This window comes from Apostichopus japonicus, chromosome 12 (assembly GCF_037975245.1).
Source record: "Apostichopus japonicus isolate 1M-3 chromosome 12, ASM3797524v1, whole genome shotgun sequence".
Lineage (NCBI taxonomy): Eukaryota > Metazoa > Echinodermata > Holothuroidea > Aspidochirotida > Stichopodidae > Apostichopus > Apostichopus japonicus.
The window spans coordinates 10973327-10993722 of NC_092572.1; the positions used below are offsets into that span (position 1 = coordinate 10973327).

Below are 20396 nucleotides of genomic sequence, written 5' to 3' on the forward strand. Positions count from 1 at the left end.
ATAGGTAGATTTATGAAAATAAAACGTAAACGTGTTTCATAACTTCCTTCTTTGATAGAAGTTAGCAACATATTGATCTCTAGAGTATACCAAAATATGTCACCAAACAGTACTAGCATTGTTCGATACAGGTGGCAAAAGGCGATGGACATTTTTTAGAGAAGCATTTTTTCTGCCGGATTATTCGGAACGTGCGTGCAGTTTTGTTGCTCTGAAAAGCCCCAGTAGAACAAGTAAGCATATATATATTAACGAGACAAGTTCACATTAATTTATTCAAGTGGCGCAGCCATAATACTTACTCTCATAGATATGTACTTGTAATGTAACACTACTGTTGAGAGATGGATACTCCTCTACTCGACAACCCAGAGACTGCCCATCATGTTGACGGTTCGCCTTTAGCATCAAACGACTGCACATTTCTTTGTGATTGTCGATTGTCGTAAGGGTTTCTTGTGTTAAGGTCTGTGCATTCTCTATACTTTCTTTGTTGATTAGCCACCGTAGTCGCATATCGTTACTATGTGCATTAAACTGTAAACAGCAATCGGCTGTGATGTTGCTTCCTTCGTTAGTAACATTGCGATCAGTTGAAAGGGTTAGATTTCCTTATATTAAATAGGAAGACGAATGTATAATTAAGATCTCTGTAAATGAAATTATGAGATGTAGTTATGGTGTAAATATGCTGAATCCTGGTAAGCTAATAATAACGCAACAAAATAAAAGTGGAATTTTTCACTAAAATACTACAGTTTAAAAGGTATTGACTAGTCTCTGATCAAACGGTTGTCAATAATGTCCAATATATGTGTTATTTATTTAAACCCTTTCCCTAAGAGATAAGGATAGTTGCATGCGTTTTAGTGTACAACCTATTGAACTAAACCATCTCCTGTAGATTAAGTTAATACACTTAGCTAGTTTTACCTAGTAGCTTGCTTTATATACTTACTATATTATTTGATATTATTCAGCTTAACATATATATTTCATGTCGAAACCTCTTAAGGAATATCCGAGTTCTTCATTACATTCTAACATGTCATTTTATTTCCTCATTGTACACTATTGACAAAATAGATTAGATTGAACACGCCAATGACATTACAAGAAAACAATTATCAGCAAAGACTACCTTGGTAAATATTATTGGAAAAGTGTCATTTGTTCATTTTAAATAGAATCAAATACATACCTAAGACGTATAAACTGTACTTGGTGGCAATCGCTACACCATAGTCAGGGAACTTAGTACATTTATAATCTACGGCGTCTTCAAATCCAACCATCTTGATTATTAAAACAGACTGGTTTTGGCCGTTCCTTTTCGTATATTTGTTACCTTCATAACTAATCTCTTTTGTGCTATTATCCAACGTCCATGACCATATGCTGAGGTTATTGCCACGGCACGATAGCGACTGGTCTGAGTTAATGATGGCGTGTCGAGTAATGTCATTTGCAAGACCTTGGCGTGGATGGAAAAAAAAGGTTACCAATTTCAAACAATGATCAATATTTACCTGTATCCATGAAATGCAATCAAACTGAGATATTGCAAAGTACCATATCAGTACCTTCGACCAGCCGAAGGCAAATAAAAAAAGAAAATGCTATGAATATGATACCAGCTTTTGTGTGTCATTGCACCTGATACTCATAGCTCGTACAGTAACTACTTATCTGTCGTGTAACACATGCTACGAACACAAAGTAAAATTTACAGATGCACGGTTGTGGGGTGGGATATGAACAGTAGTTGCTGTACCAACCATTGAGTGCGAGTTCTTTAACAGCGATCCTCGTTGTACTATTTCACTGATAAGAAAATCTTATACAGCACTACCGCATGATTCCATTACCCTTTTACATTATATCACACATTATCTTACCGTACAGATAAGTCATTGCAAACACCCGATTTCGATAAAGAGCGATACGTGTTGAGTGTAGACACAATGATCACAAGTTTCCTTCGATTCTTTGTCGTTAGATTGTAGTAAATAATTGTAAAATTTCTGTAAACGATGGTGTCATAAGTTGATTGACACTACAGCAAACTCTTGATAATTGTTGTCAGCGTGTGTTTTATTCAAATTACAATACATATTTCCCAATCATAACATTGCTTAAATGACACAAAATGATATGAAAGACTTACCCATTTGGATTAGTGTAATACATATAAGCAGGCTTCCATTGATGCCGGCCCTGGTCATATTGGAGTAAACATTGTTTAGTCTCCAGAGAGTAACCCTGTTGTTATCACTCCCGTTTCTACAGTCGTCGCTAATTATGGCTCGTTACTTGCTGAGTAATTTCACACTACTGTCTTCAATATCTGTAAGCAGTATCTCTTGCTTGTATGAAACCGCAAGTGTAATTAATTAACGATTAAAGGTCCCGTCTATAGCAGTGAAGTTCTGATGCATTAACTGCTATATTCCCATTCTTAAGTAAAGTGGAATATACAATCTCCACTTTCCCCAAATTATGCTTGTGAAAATTCATTGGAATTTGTGAAACTTTTAAGTTTATTAAACCTTTTCAAGACATAACCGCATATCAATTGGGTCGGCATTGCAAATAAATACAAGAGCAATGTCGCCATCATCTAATCATCCTGATTGACAATTGCTGATGTTTTCATCGGCTAATTCTGTACCTCTTACCGTTGCTGCAAACAACACAATCGCCATGCCATTTTCCATCTAACTAACACGACAATTCTGTGACTTCGGCACTGAATCGCAAGCAGCTGTGTATTTAAGCTAACTATTTGGTATAATCGACGAAGTGTCCAGTTCTGCAAAACGAACTTACTTTATTCCAGCTTACTTACATTCGGAAAGACGCTTCTCTTCGTTAATTCAGACGGAGTTAAACGAGACACTTAAACATTGCAATGCGATTGATAGGATATGGAATCCTTTAGCGCTCGATAGGTAGACGCTACTTGAATGAAATGTAATAAATGGCTTTGTATCTTTAAGTATGCCTATAGCGATTTTGCTGTTGTGTTTATAAAGGTTTTTCCATAGAAAAACGATAAATTGCTTCCATTTGTTGCTGGTGATATTATATTTGTCTTTTTTCTTCTTTTCTGGATTAAACCTGTATGAAACAATTTGGATGAGAACAGCTTGATCTTACTATTTAAGCAAGGAATGCTTGGCGCTAATCATTTTCAGGAAGTAACAAATATGCGGTGATTACTTTAAAGTTACAAAATGGTTTAGTGTTACCGATCAGCTCATGTTCCAAGATATCAAACAAGTAATTTCTCATAGCAGCTGTTATCGGAACCTCCCATATTGTTTCAAGTTTGATATCAATCGAAAAGTTGAACTTGTTTCCACTTTGGAAGCTTTAGTTTCAAAATGATCATATTTTAATGACGCTTTTCATTGTCAACGACAGAAAACCAGAATATTTACTTTATTGTATGAGAAGAGCTGGTAGCACTCCTTCAGTAAATGGCCCAAGGACACGAATGCAGTAAGCATGTATCATATGAATCGCATGTTATGTACATGCAATACATGTTATAAGCATGCAATATATGATTCACATGTAATAATCATGCAATATATGTAATAATTGCATGCAATATGGTATTCGCATGTAATAAACATGCATTATATTATTCACATGTAATTAGCATGGGGAAAGGGGGAGGATGAGGAGGTGGAAGGGCGGGGTAGGATGGTGTTGAGGATTTAATGACCGACATGTATGTATTATACACTGTAGTAAAGACGTTAATTAATGTTCATATTTGTTAGTTCATGGAAGAGCAAAATGGGCATATAAGGGCAATCTCATGAAAATATATCTACAGCATTTCGGCGGAAGCATTTTGAATGAGGAAGCGTTTAACAATTGTTTTTAAATGATATTCTGGTTTTACTTAGTATCCTTATAAATGTTATATTGTTTAGAGGATGTTACAAAATAGAAAATGAAATGTACGGTATTTATACATTTCAATGGAAGTCAACAATACTCTCTTCATCCCATCACTCCTCCTGAAAATTATGTAAATTTTCAGAGAATTAGCGTAGTTACACTTTTTCTGATCTCTTCGTATGTCTTTTCCATTTTTTAACATCAACATTTACTGAGCTTTGATACACATGAACGACATAAATGTGAATTTGCAATCTCAATTTGTTTTAGTTTCTTCAATTAAATAAATTCCTGATATATGTTATATTGTCTAGAGGTTGTTACAAAATAGGAAATGAAATGTACGGTATTTATACATTACAATGGAAAGTCAACATACTCTACCAACCCACTCACTACTCCCCCACCCCATCCCCCGAGAACAACTTGTCTTTTCAGAGAATTTAGCGAAGTTACACTTTTTTCCTACCTCTTCCTCTGTCCTTTCAATTGTTCAACATTAACATTTGCTGAACTTTGATACACATGAACGTCATAAATTTCAATATGCATTCTCAAATTGCTTCACTTTCTTCAATTAAATAAATTAAGCTGCAATGTTGAAACCAAATCAGCTGAGAAAGAGCAATACTTATGAATTCGGGGATCTTTATATTTTCAAAGAAGTATAGCTGTGTACCTCATGGTTTCTTACATGAAGACGTCTGAGTGAATCTCTTCGTCAATATCAAAACGCTTTATATCGTTTTTTTCTTAATATGACAGTTGAGCTTTGGGTATGAACTGACATACCAGGTACACATACGTCAACCTCTGTGTCTGTAGCGTCAAAGTGAAATCCAGCCATGCCTGTAATGTATTGGATTAGTTCGTTAACATTTCTCTAAATATGTTAAGCCCGACTAATATGTAATCAGTAAGTTCATGGTTTTATATATTTGAATACAATAACGGTCCCAAATGTCATAAGTCAATACTTAGAAACACATTGAAGCAGGAACCTTTATGTATCATTTCGTATTGTGACAGTAATTAAAGTTAAACTGAACAGGAAACAAATATTAATTTTACTTTCTTTTTTAACTGCATGTATATTTCAAAAAGTCTAACGAGGTTTGTCAATATCATTGTCTTTAAAATGTTGGTCCTCTAGAAGGGACAAAAAAAGATCATTTTAGGACACGTTAATCGTATCATTTGTTACAATATAATTAATTGCTATGTTATCAAGACGATTACAAATTACATACCCACAGAGAAGGTCGCAATGAAACATGTTTTTATCTGGAACATCTTCCAACACTATTCCCCTTCCATCTGTCTTGGAGTTTCCTTTCAGTAGCCTATTATTCACTTTGATATTATGAATAATGATGTGTTACCTGGTGCGTGATGTCATTTTGAAGGAAAAAAAAAACATTCGGACCTATTATTCTTCGTGACACTGATCTTTAGAAACAAATGATAATTACAATATTATCTGTTATAAAATACTTCATAGTTTGTTCTTATGAAAATTTATTTTTTCTCCGTAGTTTTTCATTTCAAAGGTCTGAGGGGAAAGAACAGTTTTTCAAGTACTGCTTTCTTAGATGAAAATTCAATAATGATAAGGTGTTTTATATTATTCTGGAATTTCAGTCTGTTATCCGTCTCGATGAACTGATCTTGTACAATATACGTCACTAAAAAAATCCTGATCATTAACCAATTTGACGTTTTCTCCTCATCTTGGATGTACCCCCCCCCCACCTCTGAAGTATCCTAATGGATGGTGGTTGAGGGATGGGGGTTATTGGAATGTTAAATATTACATAGGTTGTAAGTAGTGACAATAGTCATCGGTGCTTGAGTAAACATGTGAAGAAGGGTTTTCTTCCTCATCCGTAAGTCCTTGGTGTTGTAACTCTGATATACCTGATACACTGTTAAAAGAAAGAAGCAATAATTTGAGTTCAGGTGAACGAAAACCATGCATGTCACTACAGATCAATGTTATTAATTTTCATGTAATTGTGTAGTACAAGCGTTATATATTCCATATTCTCGAAAGAAATCAGTTGCATGTTGTTAGTTTTTAAACCAATAAACGGAAGTTACGGTAATATTGGGCGGTAAGCATGATATTAACGAAGTATTCACGACTGCAGCTGTACAGTCTTAAAAAAACTTAACCAATCACGGTTTCAAAAATGTTCAAATTTGTGAAACCTAAATAAGCTCCGGTCGCACTAACAGAAAACAGAGTCATTTTGTGCTCTGATCAACCAGTCAGTGTTGGGGGTGAGTCGTGGAATTTTAGTCTTCACGACTAAACGTTTTCCAGTTGAGTCAGGTCGAGATCAGTCGCATATTGCACTGCAGACTTTATGAGATGTCGTTGGTTTTAATCTATTCGAATAAGATTAATAGGAAACCAGTAACAGTTCTTGTTTTCTCATAGCTCGGACATTAGAAATTTAAAAAAGCAAATTCGCATTAGATGCAAATATATGCAACTTAAGACCCTTGTCGATTAAATTACAATTTGCGTATAACTGTGTGAGATTCTATTCCGTATAATTATTCAGGAGGTTTCATAATGTCGCTATTTCGTAACGTATCTTAATTGTTGAATGGTTTTCAGAGAATTGTGTTATGTTTAGTGTGGCACACGCTGTGTAATACAGTTCATTTAGTATGAATATGAAAAGTTATTTCGTAACGTATTTTCACTGTTTCTTTCACGTTCCTTCAATTTTAAAGACCATGTAACTTGCATAACACCTCAGGAGTCAGTCTAGTATCTTATACATGATTACATTAGTTCTTCCGATGTTTCTCACGTGGTTCTGTGTCATTATTTTTCGGACTAGAAGTTAGCACTATTATAGCGAGTACTAACATTTGTTAATGTTGCTGCACTGAGAAGGTACGAACCAGATAGCCATGTGAATTTTTTTGTTTATCATTCCATATAACACAGTCACGAAGTTCTGGTATTGACTGAAAGACACGTCGCGTCTGAAAAGGCAAATTCCTCTGGCTGAATATTACAGTAAACTCAACATGAATATCGCAAATAATTCTCTTTGTCTTACCTTTGGCCAACAATGTCATAACCTTCATTCCGACTGTCCTTTACGTTAGATTTCAACGACGATCCGTCAGTTGGGACACATTGTAACCTTTGCATAAAGTAATAGTATTGATAATGATAAACAAATATGATATATATATATATATATATATATACATATACATATACATAAATAAAGAAAACTTTCATGTGCTTCTTAACATTTTAAACTGAAATGACCTACGATATTTTATATATATTTAATATATGACACATCTCATGTATAAGGCATGTAAATATACATGCTTACATTCGAAGTGGAAGTCTAGTTGGACTACCTCATACTTTTATTAGTCTTACATATTACCTTTGATCCACAATTTCATAACCTTCGTTATCAATACTACGAATGCCAGTTGTGGAGTCGGTCGTCGTCTTAGCCCAATGTTTTCTGGATGTAAGAGGAATATTCGATAGCAACGAGAACATGCCCACTTTGTTGAAAGGAAAATACTTACAGCAGCATCATTTTCATGTTACATACGACAGTTGTATCATACGTTATATGTATACATATATGACAGAATGCTAGTTTGAAATGTTTACATTGATGTCTAAAAATACCAATATTATTCCGGAAGTTCTGTGTTAGACGATAAAAAACCCTTACCATCATCATATTGATAACAAAGAATATCAAATGTTAGTACTGGTCTTTCTTTCTTAAGTGATTATCCATGCTACATATATAACAGTATTACCTGCAGGGACACCGAAATACCTGGAATAAACCTGTAATACAGCGAGCATCTGTGGAAAACGCACAAATGATATAAGGGATGATAATGCAATACACACATGAAGGCAAAGCAACAATATTGTGCAAAACTGCCATGAAATTTTACTAATAATACTGCCATGAAATGTTACTTATAAATCTACTTCTATCAGAAATTCCTTACGTTTATTTTCTAGGTAATATGGTTTTCGAATGAAAAAAATTGTAATCGATGACAATATGATGGTTGGTCTTGTTTGTATACTTTGTACAAAACCAAACACGAGAGCCATCCAAGGAGTTGCAGATCTCATCTCCTCTATAAAAAACATTAAGGTTTTTCGACCTTAGACCTCTGACATTAGATCGAAGACGTCATCAATCACGCAGGCACAATGTTACATAGTCAGTCATCTACCTACCAAGTTTAAACTTGATCAGACTTACGGTGTGGGATGAGTTCACGACACACTTTTGCGAACAATGTAGGCCAACTTGACCTTTGACCTCAATTTTCATTCGACCCGACCCTAAACGCCTAAATCTGTCCTACTTTAAAATTCTTCTCATTATTCTCTACATATCTTGTGGTCGAATGCCTTTTTCCTACATGTTGACAAGCAGAAAATGGGTAAAAACCAAGTTAAGGTTCTTGAAATTTGACCCTTTACCTTTGACCGACGCCCTATGAACTATGACGTCATTAATCGCGCAGACACAAGGTTACATCGTCAGACACCTACTTACCAAGTTTGCACTTGATGGAATTTACGGTCTGGAAGGAGTTCGCGGGACACTTTCTTTCTCACTTACACACCCCGATCCTCACATTTCTGATGTGGGGTTAAGTACAATTTCTAATCTCTCTATGCATTCCTTACATGTAGAGAGATGAGATAAATAGGTTCTCCCTGGTCCTTTACTGTAAAGGAGCAGCATAACAGCAAATTCGACAATTATTTGCAAAAAAGCTTGCATTTAAGTTTAGTTAAGTTTAAGGTGGCAATTATTCTAGAAGTGATCCATTTGCAACAATAATAGAAAATGACAGGTTTCGCATTTGTCGGGACATTAACGTTTTGGTTTCCCTTCTATTTATAACTCGCACGCAAGAGGAAATGTTATTGTAAGTAGGCTAGGGATGCACCGGATCCAAATTTTTGGATCCGGCCGGAACCGGATTTTGCCGGATAGTACATGAAATTCGGCCGGAAAAAATCCGGCCGGAACCGGATTTTTTCATTACACAAAAGAAAATCATTAATAAGAAGTAGAAGTATGAAACAAGGAGCAAATCTTAGGTGAGGTATACGCTTATTATAAAGAAGGTGGTTTTTGTGGAATTTAAAAAAAAAATCAGAAGTATTTAACCATATTAGAGATTGTTTCACACATAAATATTCAGAGAAAACATGAATGTCAACAATAATGGGAAAGTAAAGATTCGATGGAACAGTATTTTGACTGATAAGTATATGAATGGTCTATTTTAACTGCACAATATTAAACTGATGAAGGCTGCAAGAAATGATTTCACTGCAAACTGTATTTGTTGTATACAGCTTCATATTATTACAGTAGTTGTATTACTTTGATTGATCTTTAGAAACAGTGGGTCAGACCATTGACAAAATTAAATTGAACATGTTAAACCTAATTTTTTCCTTACTTTGAATGTTTTTATTAATTTTTGGAAATAGTTTACATTGATTAAAGTTAATACCAACACCTTTTTAACGAATAATTCAGGCCAGATTTTGAAAAAGATCCGGCCGGATTTTGAAAAATATCCGGCCGGTACCGGAACCGGATAATTCCTCACTATCCGGCCGGATAGTCCGGCCGGACCGGATATCCGGTGCATCCCTAATTGTAAGTATGGTGTATTCCATGACACATTGATATTAAGTTATAAACTCCATGTTTTTCACTGAAAAACATAGTATTAGATACTGGGATATACTTTAATCAATTTAAAAGCGACACCTAGGTACTGACTTAAACATTCATCCTGATTATGGAACTGCTTAATTGTTGACTGTATTCACGGAATGAACACTGGAGTACTACTTTTATAGTTGTATACCATCGGGGTAGCGTTTCTTAGTATTTAGATCGATAGAATACAGTTGTTCGTTCGCTCAAACAAACGATATCGGGGGTCCAGCGTTGTTATTATTACCAGATTTGACAAACTTCAAAATTAAAACCGATGTTATCAGAACAGTAACAACTACAAAGACAGCCACATATGTCCATAGTTTGTCCGCTCCGTCTACGAAAAATGATAAAAATAAAAAATAGGTAGATTTATGAAAATAAAACGTAAACGTGTTTCATAACTTCCTTCTTTGATAGAAGTAAGCAACATATTGATCTCTAGAGTATACGAAAATATGTCACCAAACAGTACTAGCATTGTTCGATACAGGTGGCAAAAGGCGATGGACATTTTTAGAGAAGCATTTTTTCTGCCGGATTATTCGGAACGTGCGTGCAGTTTAGTTGCTCTGAAAAGCCCCAGTAGAACAAGTAAGCACGTCTGCAATTTCGTGTACAAGGGCGATGATCCTATATATATATATATATATAGTAGGCGTTTGTCACCTGTATCGAACAATACTAGTTCTGTTTTTGGTGACATATTTTGCCTTACTCTAGAGATTAAACATATGATGCTAACCAACTCGAAAATCATTTGTGATTCCTAAAGCCGGATCTCGAAAGAGATACTTTGAACAGACTTTATATATATATATATATATATATATATATATATATATATATATATATATATATATAAGCCTCAACACACACAACAATGGGCTCAACAGAGATCTCTCTTTTATGAGTATACATGCTAAGTAAAATCCCAATAAGGTCTGGTTTCTTCCATTTCATTACTGCAACTGAAGAAGAGCTGTGTTAACGCTCGAAATATTTTGTAACTGATTTAAAATTCTAAGTAATAAAGTAATAAATATATATATATATATATATTATATATATAAATATATATATATATATACATATATATATATATATATATATATATACATATATATATATATATACATAAATATATATATATATATATATATATATATATTTATTACTTGTAGTTCCAAAGCAAATAAAGGAACTTGAAATATGAAAGGAAAATACTGCACTTTAAACACATTCTTCAATGAGTCATTGAGTCGTTTGGCTTTATGTTCGATTGGATAATTTGCTCTTTTGTTTGAAGTTAAATTAGACTTTTGCTTTCTTTGTGCTGAATTAATGGACTCTTGATCCTCTTTCTTTGTCTGATCTATAATATATTTGATAAGGCAGTAGTGTACTTTTCCACTCTTTCTCATGTACGTGTAAGTAACGTAGAGTCATAATGCATAATGCATATGCATATGTATATATATATATATATATATATTAAAATACAATTAAAATACTGTGATAAATTTGGTCCACGTTTGGTTGGATAAATGTTCATTTGTTTTATTTTGGTTTAATAATGTTCATTCTTAACGAGACAAGTTCACATTAATTTATTCAAGTGGCGCAGCCATAATACTTACTCTCATAGATATGTACTTGTAATGTAACACTACTGTTGAGAGATGGATACTCCTCTACTCGACACCACAGAGACTGTCCATGATGTTGACGGTTCGCCTTTAGCATCAAACGACTGCACATTTCTTTGTGATTGTCGATTGTCGTATTGGTTTCTTGTGGTAAGGTCTGTACATTCTCTATACTTTCTTCGTTGATTAGCCACCGTAGTTCTATATCGTTACTATGTGAATTAAACTGTATACAGCAATCGGCTGTGAAGGGGCTTCCTTCGTAAGTAACATTTTTATCAGTTGAAAGGGTCAGATTTCCTAATGTGAAATAGGAAGACGAATGCATAATTAAGACATTTGTTAATGAAATTATGATATGCAGTTATGGTGTAAGTATGCTGAATACTGGAAAGCTGTTATAACGCAACAAAGTAACCGTGGAATTTCCACTACAATAGTACAGTTCAATAGGTATTGACTAGTCTCTGACCAAACGGTTTCCAATAATGTCCAATGCATGTTTTATACATCCAAACCCTTTTCCTAAAAAACAAGGATAGTTGCATGCTAAGCCCCTCCCATATTGGTAAAGTTAATACACTTAACTAGTTTTACCCAGTAGCTTGCTTTAAATACTTACTATATTATTTGATCTTATTCAGCCTAACATTTATATTTCATGTTGAAACCTCTTGAGGAATATCCGAGTTCTTCGTTGCATTCTAACATGTTATTATATTATCTCATTGTACACCATTGACAAAATAGATTAGATTGAACACGCCAATGACATTACAAGAAAACAACTATCAGTAAAGACTACCTTGGTAAATATTATTGGAAAAGTGTCATTTGTTCATTGTAAATAGAATCAAATACATACCTAAGACGTATAAATTGTACTTGGTGGCAATCGCTACACCATACTCAGGGAACATAGTACATTTATAACCTACCGCGTCTTCAAATCCAACCCTCTTGATTGTTAAAACAGACCGATCTTTGTCGTTCCTTTTCGTATATTTGTTCCTATCATAATTTATCTGAGTTGTTTCATTATCCAACGTCCATGACCATTCTTTGGGGTTATTGCCATGGCACGATAGCGACTGATCTGTATTAATGATGGCGTGTCGAACAATGTCCTTTGAAAGACCTTGGCGTGGATGAGAAAAAACATGTAACCAATTTCAAACAATGATCAATATTTACCTGTTTCCAAGGAATGCAGTTAAACTGAGTTGTTGTAAAATGCCATAATCAATACCTTCGACTACCGGCGAAAAAAGAAGAAGAATATGCTACGAATCTGATAACAGCTTTTGTATGTCATTTTCATGATTCTTGTTTCATGATCTGTTCAATTCATCAAGGCCTGCTTTCGATGGTTACATATCCTCGTTGTACTATTTCACTGATAAGAAAATCATATACAGCATTACCGCATGATTCTATTACTCTATTACATTTTATTACACATTACCTCACCGCAAAGCTAAGTCATTGCATACACCCGATATCGATAAAGAGCGATACGTGTTGAGTGTTGACAAAAAGATCACAAGTTTCCTTCGTTTCTTTGTCGTTAGATTGTAGTAAATAATAGTACGATTTCTGTAAACGATGCTGTCACAAGTTGATTTGCACTACAGTAAACTCTTGATAAGTATTGTCAGTATGTGTTTCATTCAAATTACAATACATATTGCAAAAACATAACACTGCTTAAATGACACAAAATGATATGAAAGACTTACCCATTTGGATTAGTGTAATACATATAAGAAGGCTTCCGTTAATGCTGACCCTGATCATATTGGAGTAAATGTTGTTTAGTATACAGTGAGAAACCCTATTGTTTTCGCTCTCGTTTTTACAGTCGTCGCTAATTATGACTCATTACTAGCTGAGTAATTTCACACTACTGTCATTCATATCTGTAAGCAGTATCTCTTGTTTGTATGAAACCGCAAGTGTAATTAAATACCGATTAAAGGTCCCGTCTATAGCAGTGAAGTTCTGATGCATTAACTGCTATATTCCCATTTTTAAGTAAAGTGGAATTTACAATCTCCACTTTTTCCCAAATTATGCTTATGAAAATTCATTGGAAGTTTTGAAACTTTTTAAGTTTTTTAAACCTTTTCAAGACATCACCGTATATCAAAAACACCGGCCTTGTAAATAAATACAAGAGCAATGTCGCCATCATCTAATCATCCAACTATTGCTGATGTTTTCATCGGCTTAATCTGTACCTTTTACCGTTGCTGCAAACAACACAATGGCCATGCCATTCTCCATCTAACTAACACGACAATTCTGTGACTTCGGTTCTGAATCGCAAGCAGCTGCGTATTTAAGAGAACTATTTACGAAGTGTCCAGTTCTGCAAAACGAGCTTACTTGATTCCAGCTTACTTACATTCGGAAAGACGCTTCTCTGCGTTAATTCAGACGGAGTTAAACGAGACATTTAACAGTGCAATGCGATTGATAGGATATGGCTTCCTATAGCGCTCGATAGGTAGACGCTACTTGAATGAAATGTAGTAAATGGCTTTGTATCTTTAAGTATGCCTATAGCGATTTTGCTGTTGTGTTTATAAAGGTTTTTCCATAGAAAAACGATAAATTGCTTTCATTTGTTGCTGGAGATATTATATTTGTCTGTTTTATTCTTTCCTGGCTCAAACCTGTATGAAACAATTTGGATGTGGACAGCTTGATCTTACTATTTAAGCAAGGAATGCTGGGCGCTAATCATTTTCAGGAAGCAACAAATATGCGGTGATTACTGTGATTACTTAAGTTACAAAATGGTTTAGCGTTACCGATCAGCTCATGTTCCAAGATATCAAACAGGTCATTTCTCGTAGCAGCTGTTATCCGAACCTCCCATCTTCTTTCAAGTTTGATATCAATCGAAAAGTTGAACTTGTTTCCAGTTTGGAAGCTTTAGTTTCAAAATGAACATATTTTAATGACGTCTTTCATTGTCAACGACAGAAAACCAGAATATTTACTTTATTGCATGAGAAGAGCTGGTAGCACTCCTTCAGTAAATGGCCCAAGGACACGAATGTAGTAAGCATGTAATATATGAATCGCATGTTATGTACATGCAATACATGTAATAAGCATGCAATATATGATTCGCATGTAATAAGTATGCAATATATGATTCCCATGTAATAAGCATGCAATACATGTAATAATTGCATGCAATATGATATTCGCATGTAATAAACATGCATTATATGATTCACATGTAATTAGCATGGGGAGAGGTGGAGGATGAGGAGGTGGAAGGGCGGGGTAGGATGGTGTTGAGGATTCAATGACCGACATGTATGTATTATACACTGTAGTAAAGACGTTAATTCATGATCATATTAGTTAGTTCATGCAAGAGCAAAATGGGCATATAAGGGCAATCTCATGAAACTATATCTACAACATTTCGGCGGAAGCATTTGGAATGAGGAAGCGTCTAACAATTGTTTTTAAATGATATTCTGGTTTTACTTAGTATCCTTATAAATTTTATATTGTTTAGAGGATGTTACAAAGTAGAAAATGAAATGTACGGTATTTATACATTACAATGTAAGTCAACAATACTCTCTCCATCCCATCACTCCCCCTGAAAATTATGTGAATTTTCAGAGAATTAGCGTAGTTACACTTTTTCTGATCTCTTCCTATGTCTTTTCCATTTTTTAACATCAATATTTGCTGAACTCTGATACACATGAACGACATAAATGTCAATTTGCAATCTCAATTTGTTTTAGTTTCTTCAATTAAATAAAATCCTGATAAATGTTATATTGTTTAGAGGTTGTTACAAAATAGGAAGTGAAATGTACGGTATTGATACATTACAATGGAAAGTCAACAATACTCTACCAACCCACTCACTACCCCCACCCCATCCCCCGAGAACAACTTGTCTTTTTGGAGAATTTAGCGAAGTTACACTTTTTTCCTACCTCTTCCTCTGTCCTTTCAATTGTTCAACATTAACATTTGCTGAACTTTGATACACATGAACGTCATAAATTTCAATATGCAATCTCAAATTGCTTTAGTTTCTTCAATTAAATAAATTTAGCTGCAATGTTAAAACCAAATCAGCTGAGAAAGAGCAATACTTATGAATTCGGGGATCTTTATATTTTCAAAGAGGAATAGCTGTGTACCTCATGGTTTCTTACATGAAGACGTCTAAGTGAATCTCTTCGTCAATATCAAAACGCTTATATCGTTTTTCCTTCTAAATATGGCAGTTGAGTCTTGGGTATGAACTGACTTACCAAGGACACGTACTTCAACCTCTGTGTCTCTAGCGTCACAGTGAAATCCAGACATTCCTGTAATGTCTTGGATTAGCTTGTTAATATGTCTCCCAATATGTTAAGCCTGAATAATGTGTAATCAGTAAATTTATGGTCCTATATATTTGCATACAATAACGGTGCCAGATGTCCTAAGTCAATACTGAGAAACACATTGAAGCAGGAACTTTAATGTATCATTTCGTATTGTGACAGTAATTAAAGTTACACTGAACAGGAATCGAATATTAATTTTACTTCCTTTTTTAACTGTATGTATATTTCCAAAAGTCTAACGTGGTTTGTCAATATCATTGTCTTTAAAATGTTTGTCCTCTAGAAGGGACAAAAAGGGTCATTTTAGGACACGTTAATCGTAACATTTGTTACAATACAATTAATTGCTATGTTATCAAAACGATTACATATCACATACCCACAGAGAAGGTCTTTGAGTTTACTTTCAGTAGCCTATTATTCACTTTGATATTATGAACAATGATATGTTGCCTGGTGCGTGATGTCATTTTGAAGGGAAAAAAAAACATTCGGACCTATTATTCTTCGTGACACTGATCTTTAAAAACAAATAATAATTACAACATTATCTGTTATAATATACTTAATAGTTTGTTCTTATGAATATATACGTACGAATATATATGAATATTTATTTTTTCTCCGTAGTTTTTCATTTCAAAGGTCTAAGGGGAAAGAACAGTTTTTCAAGTACTGTTTTCTAAGATGAAAATTCAATAATGATAAGGTGTTTTATATTATTCTGGAATTAAAATTTCAGTCTGTTATCCTTCTCGATGAACTGATCTTGTACAATATACGTCACTAAAAAAATCCTGATCATAAACCAATTTGGCTGTACCCCCCCTCCCTCCACCTCTGAAGTATCCTAATGGATGGTGGTTGAGGGATGGGGGTTATTGGAATGTTAAATATTACATAGGTTGTAAGTAGTGACAAAAGTCATCGGTGCTTGAGTAAACATGTGTAGAAGGGTTTTCTTCCTCATCCGTAAGTCCTTGGTGTTGTAACTCTGATATACCTGAGACACTGTTAAAAGAAAGAAGTAATAATTTGAGTTCAGGTGAACGAAAACCATGCATGTCACTACAGATAAATGTTATTAATTATCATGCAATTGTGTAGCACAAGCGTTATATATTCCATATTCTCGAAAGAAATCAGTTGCATGTTGTTAGTTTTTAAACCAATAAACGGAAGTTACGGTAATATTGGGCGGTAAGCATGATATTAACGAAGTATTCACGACTGCAGCTGTACAGTCTTAAAAAAAACTTAACCGATGACGGTTTCAAAAATGTTCAAATTTGTGAAACCTAAATAAGCTCCGGTCGCTAACAGAAAACAGAGTCGTTTTGTGCTCTGATCAACCAGTCAGTGTTCGGGGTGAGTCGTGGAATTTTAGTCTTCACGACTAAACATTTTCCAGTTGAGTCAGGTCGAGATCAGTCGCATATTGCGCTGTAGACTTTATGAGATGTCGTTTGTTTTAATCTATTCGAATAAGATTAATAGGAAACCAGTAACAGTTCTTGTTTTCTCATAGCTCGGACATTAGAAATTTAAAAAAGCAAATTCGCGTTAGATGCAAATATATCCAACTTAAGACCGTTGTCGATTAAATTACAATTTGCGTATAACTGTGTGAGATTCTATTCCGTATAATTATTCAGGAGGTTTCATAATGTCGCTATTTCGTAACGTATCTTAATTGTTGAATGGTTTTCAGAGAATTGTGTTATGTTTAGTGTGGCACACGCTGTGTAATACAGTTCATTTAGTATGAATATGAAAAGTTATTTCGTAACGTATTTTCACTGTTTCTTTCACGTTCCTTCAATTTTAAAGACCGTGTAACTTGCATAACACCTCAGGAGTCAGTCTAGTATCTTATACATGATAACATTAGTTCTTCCGATGTTTCTCACGTGGTTCTGTGTCATTATTTTTGGACTAGAAGTTAGCACTATTATAGTGAGTACTAACATTTGTTAATGTTGCTGCACTGAGAAGGTACGAACCAGATAGCCATGTGAAATTTTTTGTTTATCATTCCATATAACACAGTCACGACGTTCTGGTATTGACTGAAAGACACGTCGCGTCTGAAAAGGCAAATTCCTCTGGCTGAATATTACAGTAAACTCAACATGAATATTGCAAATAATTCTCTTTGTCTTACCTTTGGCCAACAATGTCATAACCTTCAACATTCCGACTGTCCTTAACGTTAGATTTCAACGACGATCCGTCAGTTGGGACACACTGTAACCTTTGCATAAAGTAATAGTATTGATAATGATAAACAAGTATGATATATATATATATATATATATATATATACGTATATATATATACACATATGCATATACATAATAAAGAAACTTTCATGTGCTTCTTAACATTATAAACTGAAATGACCTACGATATTATATATATATATTTAATATATGACACATCTCATGTATTAGGCATGTAAATATACATGCTTACATTCGAAGTGGAAGTCTAGTTGGACTACCTCATTCTTTTATTAGTGTTACATATTACCTTTGATCCACAATTTCATAACCTTCGTTATCAATACTACGAATTCCAGTAGTGGAGTCGGTTGTCGTCTTAGCCCAATGTTTTCTGGATGTGAGAGGAATATTCGATAGCAACGAGAACATGACCACTTTGTTGATAGGAAAATAATTACAGCAGCAGCATTTTCATGGTACATACGACAGTTGTATCATACGTTATATGTATACATATATGACAGTATGCTAGTTTGAAATGTTTACATTGATATCTAAAAATACCAATATTATTCCTGAAGTTCTGTGTCAGACGATAAAAAACCTCGCCATCATCATATTGATAACAAAGAATATCAAATGTTAGTACTGGTCTTTCTTTCTTAAGTGATTATCCATGCTACATATATAACAGTATTACCTGCAGGGACACCGAAATACCTGGAATAAACCTGTAATACAGCGAGCATCTGTGGAAGACGTACAAATGATATAAGGGATGATAATGCAATACACACATGAAGGCAAAGAAACAATATTGTGCAAACCTGCCATGAAATGTTATTAATAATACTGACATGAAATGTTACTAATAAATCTACTTCTATCAGAAATTTCTTAGGTTTATTTTCTAGGTAATATGGTTTTCGAATGAAAAAAATTGTAATCGATGACAGTATGATGATTTGTCTTGTTTGTATACTTTGAACAAAACCAAACACGAGAGCCATGCAAGGAGTTACAGATCTCATCTCCTCTATGAAAAACATTAAGGTTTTTCGACCTTAGACCTCTGACGTTAGATCGAAGACGTCATCAATCACGCAGGCACAATGTTACATAGTCAGTCATCTACCTACCAAGTTTAAATTTGATCAGACTTAGGGTGTAGGATGAGTTCACTACACACTTTTCGAACAATGTAGGCCAACTTCACTTTTGACCTCAATTTTCATTCGACCCGACCCTAAACGCCTAAATCTGTCCTACTTTAAAATTCTTCTCATCATTTTCTACATATCTTGTGGTCGAATGCCTTTTTCCTACATGTTGACAAGCAGAAAATGGGTAAAAACCAAGGTAATGTTCTTGAACTTTGACCCTTTACCTTTGACCCAAGCTCTATGAGCTATGGCGTCACCAATTACGCAGGCACAAGGTTAGATAGTCAGACACCTACTCACCAAGTTTGCACTTGATGGAATTAACGGTCTGGAAGGAGTTCGCTGGACACTTTTTTTTTCTCACTTACACACCCCCATCCTCACATTTCTGACGTAAGGTTAAGTACAATATCTATTCTCTCTATGCATTCCTTACATGTAGAGAGATGAGATAAATAGGTTCTCCCTGGTACTTTACTGTAAAGGAGCAACATAACAGCAAATCCGATAATTATTTGCAAAAAGCTAGCATTTAAGTTTAGTTAAGTTTAAGGTGGCAATTATTCTGAAAGTGATGCATGTGCAACAATAATAGAAAATGACAGGTCTCGCATTTGTCGGAATATTAACGTTTTGGTTTCCCTTCTATTTATAACTCGCACGCAAGAGGAAATGTTATTGTAAGTATGGTGTATTCCATGACACATTGATATTAAGTTATAAATTCCATGTTTTTCACTGAAAAACATAATATTAGATACTGGGATATACTTTAATCAATTTAAAAGCGATACCTATAGGTACTGACTTTAACATTCATCCTGATTATGGAACTGCTTAATTGTTGACTGTATTCCCGGAATGAACACTAGAGTACTACCTTTATAGTTGTATACCCTCAGGGTAGCGTTTCTAAGTATTTAGATCGATAGAATACAGTTGTTCGTTGGCTCAAACAAACGATATCGGGGGTCCAGCGTTGTTATTATTACCAGATTTGACAAATTTAAAAAAATTTTTGACAAAATTAAAACCGATGTTATCAGAACAGTAACAACTACAAAGACAGCCACATATGTCCAAAGTTTGTCCACTCCGTCTACGAAAAATGATAAAAATAAAAAATAGGTAGATTTATGAAAATAAAACGGAAACGTGTTTCATAACTTCCTTCTTTGATAACTTCCTTGTTTGATATATATATATATATATATATATATATATGTATATATATATATATATATATATATATATATATATATATATATATATATATTGCTTGTAGTTCCAA

General features: G+C 34.3%; 2 protein-coding genes and 1 long non-coding RNA gene across 7 annotated transcripts in view; all 3 read right to left on the reverse strand.

Moving 5' to 3' along the window:
• Positions 1-20396, reverse strand: part of LOC139976990 (uncharacterized) — a 71142-nt gene that overhangs the window by 6009 nt on the left and 44737 nt on the right. The window contains exons 1-3 of one of the 2 annotated variants that reach the window (XM_071985933.1): positions 2168-2510; positions 1202-1474; positions 303-611 (exon numbers count right to left, since the gene is read on the reverse strand). In XM_071985933.1, the coding sequence (XP_071842034.1) occupies positions 303-611; positions 1202-1474; positions 2168-2225 (640 nt within the window). In that variant the 5' untranslated portion in view covers positions 2226-2510. Of the gene's footprint in view, positions 1-302; positions 612-1201; positions 1475-2167; positions 2511-20396 lie in introns of those variants that run through there. The other variant, XM_071985934.1, reaches the window with a different exon arrangement.
• On the reverse strand, positions 3655-13800 carry LOC139976992 (uncharacterized). Its single transcript, XM_071985936.1, has 8 exons — positions 13078-13800; positions 12204-12476; positions 11330-11638; positions 9934-10026; positions 7735-7783; positions 7341-7424; positions 6996-7082; positions 3655-5840 (listed from the first exon to the last, which is right to left on the reverse strand). The coding sequence occupies exons 1-8, from the start codon at positions 13133-13135 to the stop codon at positions 5726-5728; spliced, it is 1068 nt and encodes a 355-aa protein (XP_071842037.1). The 5' UTR covers positions 13136-13800; the 3' UTR covers positions 3655-5725.
• Positions 16537-20091, reverse strand: LOC139976993 (uncharacterized). Of its 4 annotated transcripts, none has more exons than XR_011796359.1 (5): positions 19914-20091; positions 18643-18691; positions 18250-18333; positions 17882-17971; positions 16537-16728 (listed from the first exon to the last, which is right to left on the reverse strand). It is a non-coding gene; the product is annotated as an uncharacterized lncRNA (long non-coding RNA). The 4 variants fall into 4 exon arrangements; XR_011796358.1 differs by having other exon boundaries at positions 19406-20091; XR_011796360.1 differs by having other exon boundaries at positions 19986-20059.

Bases quoted from the DNA above. Each gene is read 5' to 3' on its own strand.
- LOC139976992 (XM_071985936.1), bottom strand. From the start codon at position 13,135: ATGATCAGGGTCAGCATTAACGGAAGCCTTCTTATATGTATTACACTA. The intron at 7,425-7,734 runs GTAATACTGTTA...TCTTACATCCAG, and splicing joins GTATTTCGGTGTCCCTGCAG to AAAACATTGGGCTAAGACGA. The intron at 7,083-7,340 runs GTAATATGTAAG...CTTTATGCAAAG, and splicing joins TATGAAATTGTGGATCAAAG to GTTACAATGTGTCCCAACTG.